This window comes from Rana temporaria, chromosome 2 (assembly GCF_905171775.1).
Source record: "Rana temporaria chromosome 2, aRanTem1.1, whole genome shotgun sequence".
NCBI classification, from domain to species: domain Eukaryota; kingdom Metazoa; phylum Chordata; class Amphibia; order Anura; family Ranidae; genus Rana; species Rana temporaria.
Window position 1 is genome coordinate 118694987 of NC_053490.1, and position 10090 is coordinate 118705076.

A 10090-nucleotide genomic window follows, 5' to 3' on the forward strand; every position below is an offset into this window, starting at 1 on the left:
TTAAAACTACACAAACATGTGTCTTACCATGATACTTGACGTTACAGAACAGTATGATTTTTATAGTCCGACATACTGCAGCCTTTGTGGGGCTTTACTAAAATAATTAAGATACTGTACAGATCAGGGATATTAGGCCAAAAGTACTACTGACGTAGCACAGACAAGTATACTACAAAAATTACGACACAGGCAATACAGTAGTTTAAAATTGTCCAGCGACAGGACACATTTTTAAATGGGCAAGGATAGGCCCAAATTTACTAGAGACAAAGTGCACAGGCTGGGGTTTCACTACATGAATTATGACACAGCAGAGGATACATTGTGCAAAACTGGCCAGCGGCAGGACCATTTTATTTAGGGACAGTAGGTCTAACTGGTATATACCTGACTTTTATTTTCTCTATGGGGGTAGGTGGTACGGTGAATGTGTATAAAAAGTGAGGAGGTTTAGTTGCACAATACTCTTGCACTTAACTTTTCTTTTTGTTCAAACGATGCAACGGCATGCTGCAAACAGAATGCAGTTTTAAGAACAGATTGTCAACAACTAGTGAATGTTGGTTTTTCTTTGAGCACCCCAATTTTTTTTTTTTTTTTTTTAAAAAGCACTATCAATATAAAATAATACTACACAAACCAAACTCTAAAATACCACTGTTAAAACAAAAGTCACATTTTTGCTATGAATGGGGCAACAGCTGCTGACCTCAAATCAACATAAAAATTAAAATGAGACGAAAAAGCCTACAATAATAACACCTCTCCCTATGCAGTTTGTCAGATTTCCTTATGCTTTCCCTGCAAAAGATTCCAATTTACTGACTCTGTTCCCCCCTTTATAGTGAGGGGTCTGGTTTAACCAAAAAACACCTTTATTGGTCCTTCCAAGCCTGCCAATGTTCTAATGCCATGCCATGCCATGCTGTGCATTATGGTTTGAAAAAATTCTTCCAGGGAAATCTGCACATAAATTTGGAGAGACTGTGAATCCTGAGCTTAAGAGATTTGCCTTGATCCCATAGTAATGGCGACTGAAATCCTCATTCCTAATGGTTATTAACCCCTTCCTCCTGACTGCATCCCAGCCCTTTAAGAGATTTAAAATTCTGGATGCGTACATTTAGGTCATGTAACTGCTGTGATTGGCTGTCACAGTGGTCACATGATTGGACGGCTCAAGATCGCAAGGATGTTTACCGATCCCCGCCAGCAAAAACTGCTTTTTTTCTGTTCTTAGACGCTGAAGCTCAAAAAACGCGAATAGCCTAAAGTAGTGTGCATGGACACGTAGGATAACACTATTTATATTCTAGGAGCAGAAAGAAATGGCAATAACAGCTTTTAGGAGCTTAAAAAAAGCTAGTGTGTATGGAGCCTTAGCCCCAGTTCACACCAGCGCGGCTTCAAAGTCGCACAACTTTGAAGCTGACATGCCTGTGTGACTTCATCGTGGCTTGCATACAACTTATTTAACAGAAGTCAATGTAAGTCATATTGAAGTCGCCCCAATGTCGCTTTTCTAAGTCTGAGCAACTTGAGTCAAATGGTTAAAACGGTTCTATTGCCATTAATGGGGCGGGACTTGTCATGCCACAAGTCGCAGCAGTGTGAACCAGGACTTATACTACATTCACACTATCCTTCTGCATTTGGTTTACTTAAATGCTGGTGATATTATCTGGAGATTATAAACAAAGTTTATGCTTCCCAGATCAAGTTCTCCTGCATTTAAATGTACACGGGTTTACATTTGTTCAGAGTATCTAATCTGCCATTGCATGCACTGAATTAGATTTTCTTTAAGGGCACATTCACACCAGATGCTCTTTTTTTATTTATTTTTATTTATTCTTTATGGCTTTGCATATTACAGACATTATGCTAGACACACAGCACACAATTGCAACAAACCAGTATGTACAAAATATTAATAAAAAAACATAAGCTGATCAAATCAAGAAAAAAAAAGAAGAGAAAACCGTAGCACTCGACTTCAGACGCATTTACTGGAAATAATGCACAGTTAGGCTAACTTGGCTCACCCGAAGTCAAGTGCATACCATAACCTGACTGAGACTAGAACACGTAACTGGTCTCGTGGTAGTTTTGCACTACTCAAAAGCAGTATAGGTGAAATTAAAATGAGATGCATTTTTGACTTAACTCCAACTGCATAGACAGTCCAAAATCCAGGTTATTTATGGTCATAGTTCACATTATTTCAGTGCATTGAAAAAAAGTGCAGAAAGCTGGATTTTTATACACTGCAAATGCATGTAAAGGCACGATAAACGCAGTGCAGTGCACATAAAAGTACAACAAAGAAAGAAGACAGATGCACCACAAATGCATGTATAAAAAGGTGCTTCAAATGCACGTCACTGCACATGCAAAAACTCAGTTTCTAGTGTAAATGGGCCCTAAATGTAGCTAAACTGAATACAGGTAAATGCACAGTGTGGACTCTACCATTAAAAATCATTACCGTATTGCCAGTGTATAAGGCAACCAGGCGTATAAGACGACCCTCTAATTTTACAGTTTTTTTAAGATTGTTTGCCTGTACTCACTGTATAAGACGACCCCCCCTTCTGAGGCTTCTTATTTCTTCCTTCTGGAGCCATATTCTTCTTCATTCTTGCTGGAGCCGGAGCCATATTCTTCTTCCTTTTTGCTGGAGCTGGAGCCAATCACGGCGAGCAATGTATTCTTTTAATGAATACAAAGCCTACTTGGATTGGCAGAGGCTGTAACGTCATCGGTCCACACCTCTCTGACTCTCAAAGCCAATCCAGCAATCCAGAGGTTGTTACTCCAATCCGAGCAGGCTCTGTATTCATTTGAATACATCGCTCACCGGGATTGGCTAAGCGGTATATATTGTATGTAGCCGAAGCTACATACAGTATTACCGCACATCCAGCAGGCATTCACGCAGCTGACCCGACATATAAGACCACCCCTGCTTTTTGGAGATTTTTTTTTAAGTGTAAAAGGTAGTCTTGTACGCCAGCAAATACAGTACATGCATTTAGATATTTGAGTACTTACAGCAGTCAAGCAGACAATAGTCGAGGTTTGGAAGAAAGAAAAACTAAAAATAGGACTGCACAGGCCACAATTCATGATTGTGGCAAAATTAGTGGATACAATTCAAAAATACATCCGGCAGCCCTGGATTGATGAGTACTTGCTGCTGGGCTTTGACAACATGTCATTAGTACCCAGTGTTCTCCCAAAGCTTATACACCAGTGATCAGATAGAGCTAAGTCAGGCCCTTTGCCTGCCCATGACTTCTCTAGAACCCCATCCCCCATTCCTCCCTGCCACCCCCTACCCCCACTTACCCAATCCTAGTTGTAACATTGGTTTCTACAACCAAACCTACAGTCTAATCCTCAACATGGTACTGTAATAAACTTCAATGACTTTTATTCTATTATTTATTTGTAACTACCATTCACCATCATTGTCTTGTGATATGATTGTACCTGTACTTTAGCATTCTCTCTTAGAAACTCAATACGATTTTTTTAAACATTATATGCATTTAGAAAATAACTAAAAACTCTTTTATGTAATTGTCATTGTGAAAGAGGCCTAAGGTGTTTATCTAACCACAACATTTGTTTAAATTTGGATGGAATGGGAAAGGATTAGATAGCCTGTCAGGATCCTGTGTTAACGCTGGGGAAATTGCCCCCCTTATTTTTTCTAGTATCCATCTTCACCAAAACAGAAATAAATATGGAAAATGCTAAATTTTACAGTTGTCACAGAACAGGAGGGGAAGGGAAACCATCCAATGAGGATACCTGTTCCAGTAAAAAAACTGTCTGAGAGGGCACTTTATTCGCGTTGTAGTGATTTCCCCTGACTTCCTGTTTGTTATTCACAGGATGTGAATGGACATTCCAATGAGCAAAAATAAAACTGACCTGGGTATTAACACTTACCTGCACAATTTAAAAGTATTTTTGGTAAACCTACCTTTTTTTTAGTTCTAGAAAAAAAGTGTTAGCTTCATGATCATTCAGGTTTTCAAGTGTGTGAGGTCTCAAGGTAGAGATCTAGCATCTGGTTCTTCAATAGAATACACACCATATACCGTGTTAAATCTAAAAAGATGTGTGGTCTTCCCTACTCCTAGTTTAACCCTTCTCTATTTTCTCTGAATTGAATAGGTGGATCGTATGTCATTTCCATGTGGGTGTTCCAGGGATGGCTGCAGTAACGTAGCTGGTCGCATAGAATTCAACCCTATTCGTGTGCGAACTCATTACCTCCATACTATCATGAAGCTTGAGCTGGAAAATAAACGCCAACAGCCACGACCTCAGCCACTAGAACAGGAAACTCCCCCTGACTCCCTCACTGCCCAACAGCATCAGGAGACACAGGACTTCCATGAATTTATAGCTGAGAACTATCACTTGGAGAACGAGGCTGCTGTCCGGCACCTGCAAAGTGCAGAGGAGCGCCAGAGGCTGCTTGATGAAGGTGAAGAAACATCAAGTGGCTCTAGCCTCAGTCTGGACTCCAGTGTAGAGAGTTTAGAGGTCTGTCTTCTGGAGGCGCCCATTTCGCTGCCACCGTCCGATTGCCATTCCTCCGACAATCCCGTCTTGCTGTCTTCTGACTCCTCTGTTCTCTGTTACACTGATGAAGACTCTGGGAGGCCAGCTTCACCACCGGACTACACAGATGACAGCATGGTTTCCATTTATGATCAGAACTCAACCAGCTTAACTCCAGGGTCAGACATGACAGAGTCTATCGCCTCTGAGACTACAGAGTCCAGTGGCTCAGTCCAGATAGATACAGAGGATTACACAATGATGACTCCTTATTCTAAGGAGGAGAACCTAGAACCAGAGCCTGCTGGGAATTCCTCTGACTTGGTAACACAGACAAGCAGGCAACTAGAAACCTCTATGAGTGAAGGAGGGAGGTTGCAGGAAAATTCTGACAACCCCTGGTCAGGCCAGCACTTTTCTGCTGAAAGTTCCCTGACCATGTGACACTTTTGGCAAATGTTTTGCACAAGCTTCTCCATCTTCTCTTTTCCAATCAAAATCCTTTCCTCAACTTTCCATGTGTGTACCTGTGGGAGATCTATTTATATTAGCATTGTCTTCATTTACAAATGTCTTTTTAATATGCGTGAAAAACAGTGGATGTGTGAGGAGGGGGGGAAAAAAATCTAAAGATGGTTCTGGGCCTTCTTACAACTTTTCTGAGTTTGCCTAAGCCAATGATATGCCAGCTCACCCTTGGGTATGTTTAGCTTTATAGGGAGGATGGTTGCCATATTGCTGGGTTGTGTTGCAATATTATCCATGTTTGAAATTTGGTGACCACTAGAACTTTGCAATAGACACACTGCTCAAACCATTGTCTGATAAATGCAAGACTTTTACTTACAAACTAACGGCGCTCTATCTGTAGATCTACCACCTTCAAACACGCCTGTATGTGGTTTGGCAAGATTTGCTCACCACGTGGCAGGCTACCTTTTTCCTTTGCATGGTTCCTTGCTTTTTGGATTAATCTGTTGTGGCTCCCTAGCATCCCGTGTCTTCACCCCAACAGTCAATGTAGAAGGAATGGGAGCCTAACATGTTGACTACACAGATATACCCATAGTATGGTGCTATTGGATAGGCTTAAGTTTCAAATGATGGTGCAGAAGCACTTTAACTTCAAGACAAGACTAACCTACAGGACTTTTCTCAACTTTATGAAGCTGCTAATCTTCAATGTGGACTATTTAAGGGGACAGTTGTACTATTTGTGCATTCAAATGTGCTAGTCTTTTATTGGAATGGAACGGTATTAATTTTAAGCACCGCCCCTTCCCCGCCCAAGCATTAAAGGGGTTTGTGCGATGTACAGTTTTTATTTTTTTATGTAGATTTTTACTTTGAAATATTTGTGTTTAAATTATGAGATCACCAAATACACCAATGAAAAATATTTATTTATAGGTAATAAGTCAACCTATTACATTTTGGCAAACATTTACAAAGCATACCGTCACTGCAGTGTTTTTAGTAAACTGCGACATTTCTTCCTTGGAGTAACTGAAATATGGTCCTAGCTTTATTGGCAAAATTCTGACATTTCTAAGACTCATTTTACCCAAGGACTAAATTAAATCAGCCAATAAAGTTATTGCCACATACAGCTAGGCTGGAACTTATTTGTCTATTGTCTTTCTTTGTTGTTGACATACATGTCTTATTGTTTGCAGAATCCTTTATGCATTAGCTTAAAGATGACCGTTTAAAGCAGTATTCATTCCAAGACCAAAAATGTAATATGTTGCAGCTTACCAATCATTAGATGTGGTGCCAGCTTTCTTTTTATTTATTTTTTTAAGGCTTTTTCCCTGGTGGTCTGGCCATTAACACAACTCCTGTATTGGTGTCCCCACTCTAGATAGAGGGGCACCTTTGGACAGCAGCATTGGTAATCTGGGGGTAGGGGAGTGTTAGATGGACTGGCAAATTTAGATTCACTAGCAGACTGAGGCTGAACTCCAGCTAATACTTTATAAGCAGTTACAGAAATGTATTTTGTTTTTTCCTTTTGGGATAAAGGTTTTACATAAAAGAAAAAGAACTGTTGACCACTGTAAGCAACCCCTACGTTGACCACTGTAAGCACCCATATCAGTGGAAAATAGTGTGTCTCATTCCTCTAACTGCTACATCTGCTAGACAGCTGGTTTTGAAGCATAGACCTACTGGTCGGATCACCAGGTGAAAATAAGGGAGAGAGCTTAATGCAGCCATCAATCACATCTAAGATTTGGTAAACTGCAATATAACAAATAGTTGCTTTTGGGTTTAATATTGCTTTAACATTTAATAGAAGAAGTATTCATTACCTTGCATAGTCTGATCTGGGGGGGGGGGGGTTTGATTTTTCTGTCTACCCTTTATGAGGCGGTCATTTAAGAAAAAAAAAATTGTCGTTGGAACATAGTCAGCCAAATTTTGTATGTTTACCAGATATAAGATAGTGAGGATGAAAGTATTCAGCTGCTCTGTGAATCATGCTACTGCCATGGTATCGGTGTGCTCTCAACTCTGCATATTGTGATCAATATTGTATAGCTCTCCCCCCGTGTGTTGGGAGCAACCACAAAAATACCTGTTTTTGCCCAAATATACAGTGCCCTATGCCCTCTGTACTCCAGCTGATAAATGGTTAACAAATTCTATTTTAATTGGGCCAATGATTTGGTTAGATTGAGGAAGGTCCGGGATATATGTTTAACCAGGCTTTATTTTTGGCGGTAGGCAGTTCCTACAGCGGTTTCCTTGTTCTGGCCTGTCCATTGGTAGAAAGGAGTTTAGCCTAACTTTCAGTAGTTTGCAATCCTAGACTTATGAAAAAGTCCTAATTGGCTCTTAAACTATAGTATTATGTATAGTTACTGACATATGCGGCTTTCATAAGAGATGAAACCTATAAAATACTATTTTATTCACAATTTGTTAAAATGTAGCCTGTTTATCACAGGTGAGTATTTTTCAGTGATGTATAAAATGTGATAAGAGGTTGTCCAAGAAGACCTTCAGTTTGGCTTGAGGTAAATCTTGGCATATGTCTTACATTTCATAATAGGCACAAATTGCATATGTTTAACACTGTGCATATTTTCTTACTGGACAGTTGTTTGGTTATTTCATTTCTTTTTTTACCTGTTAATATACAGGTTTTTGGTTATTCTATTTATTTTTTACCTGTTAATATACAGGTTTTTCTTCCCCTCACATGAGTGTTGTGTCACCAGTTACCAAGTCTGATCAGTGTAATGAACATGGGATCAGCATGATCATGGTTGTACTATAGCCATAGCATGGCCCAAGTGTAAACAAACTTTGCCATAATGGCAATGCAGAAATTAAAAGACTAACTAGTTTATAAACAGAAAATTAGAAGAATTCTATAGAAATCAGAGGGCTTGACCACAAGAGCCAGAATCCTCAATTAGTTGTAATCAAGAACAGCAACTTAAAACTGGTTGCCAGAGAAATCAATGGTATGCAAAGACCAATCCATTTTAAGGCTATAGAACTGCATCACAGCCAATGAGAATCTTAATTTTAATATCTGCAATCGAAAAATATTTCCATCTGCTTAATGTAGGGTAGCGAGATTAACTTCAGACCTGTTTGTAAATGAGGCCTAGTACAAAGAACCATTTGTTTCCCAGTGTTTGCTTTTCATGTGGTAGAGCATACAAATTATAAACTTTTTGGAATGTTATCTGTAATATACATTTAAGGCTCATTCTTCTGAATTTGATGTAATCCACTCAAATAGAACACCTCCAAAAAAACTTAAATAAAGCATGATCCGATGTGCTGTGAAAGGAGACAGTAAATTCTCCCCGATTCCCCAATATGATATTCTCTGGATCAACGTTACCTATAAATATTGGTATCCAGTTATATTGTGTGCATTTAGGAAACAGACCTTTCCTAAGACAACCTACTGAATTGGCCACAGCCAGCTCTTGAAGTAGTCTATTCCACAATTTGACAGCTCTTACTGTGAAGAAACCTTTCTGTATTTGGAGATTAAATATTTTCCTCCAGATGTAAAGAATACCCCCTTGTCCTCTGTGATGACTTTAAAGTGAATAACTCAACACCAAGTTCACTATATGAACCCCTTATGTACATGTCGCTCATATCCCCTTTATTTTCCTCTTCTCAAGAGAGAATAAATTCCGTTCCTCTAATCTTTCCTCATAGCTGAGCTCCTCCATGTCTCTTATCAGTTTGGTTGCCCATCTCTGCACTTTCTCCAGTTCCCCAATATCCATTTTTGAGAACTGGACTGTATATTCCAGATGAGGTCTTACTAATGATTTGTACAGGGGCAAATTGATATCTATTCCTGCAGTCCATGCCTCTTTTAATACCAGAAAGGATTTTTGCCTGCTTTGGAAACTGCAGCTAGGCATTGCATGTTGTTGTTAAGCCTATGATCTACCAAAACACCCAGCTCCTTCACCACTGATTTTCCCAGTTGGACTCCCCCTAGTATGTATGATGCATGCATGTTTTTAACCCCCAAGTGCATAACTTTACATGTATGAACATTAAACCTCATTTGCCTAATTAAACAGTGCATTGAGGTCGGCTTGTAAGTTGGAGACGTCTTGTAAGGACGTTATTCCACTGCATAGCTTGGGCTCATCTGCCAACACTGAAATGGTACTGGTTTGCTATGATAGGAGAGGTGCTATTTCTAGCCCCCCTTCTATGACAACAATTTGCCTGACCTGTTTTCTGGCTTCAGTACTTTTATGTCAATGGCCTACCTGGAGGAGTTCAAAGAAAGGACATCTGATCTGCAAAATCGTTTCAGGTTAATGAACACAACTACTTAAATGGCTGGATCGATATAAGGACCAGACAGCTAGCGTTTTAATAAAGTTAAGTCGGCAATGGCAGCCTCCCTTTAAAAGCGACATTCCCTGTCACTTTTAGGTTTACGTTTCAAAAACTGATCTATGTTGGATCACAGTTGTCATACCTACACTGGAAAAAGACAGGTAGGAGCATGAAAATGTAAATCTAATTAGTGGTTTGGGGGATAGTTCTTAAGACAATGAGTTTGATATCTTTCCATTGATAAAATGACCCCCAGAAAGCGCTATAACATCAGGCTTCACGTAAGTTTTGAATTGTCCTGTCGACAGTTTCTTCATTGGCAAAATCCTTGAAGTTGGAACCAAGGGGGTAAATGTCTTGTTATAAAATGTTTTGTGGGACCCAAGTTTAAAATCTCAGTTCCCATAAAAGTTCTACTGGTTGTAAAGACCTTTGCATTCCCTTTGACCAAATGGTATAGCCTGCCTCCCTTGCTCATCGTGCATCCAAGTCGCAGGGCACGCATGCCAACTGCACAGTTGGATCTGGATGTGACAGCCTCTAGGGCTTGGTGACATGCCACAAATCCACCAAATGAATTGTGAAGTCTTCTTCTTTATCAGCCCTGAACCCCTTAGAAAAATCCACCAAGCTTTTATGGAGGCTGTTTAATTAGGTAGGGCTAACC

The 10090-nt window shown here is 39.8% G+C and overlaps 1 protein-coding gene across 3 annotated transcripts in view; it reads left to right on the top strand.

Annotated features, from left to right (window-relative positions):
• The window catches only part of CSRNP2 (cysteine and serine rich nuclear protein 2), a 66506-nt gene extending 58290 nt beyond the window's left edge, over positions 1 to 8216 (top strand). For all 3 annotated transcript variants that reach the window (XM_040340849.1, XM_040340847.1, XM_040340848.1), the window contains one exon: positions 4192 to 8216. In XM_040340849.1, the coding sequence (XP_040196783.1) occupies positions 4192 to 5028 (837 nt within the window). In that variant the 3' untranslated portion in view covers positions 5029 to 8216. The remainder of the gene's footprint in view (positions 1 to 4191) is intronic.
• Positions 8217 to 10090: the final 1874 nt, after the last annotated feature.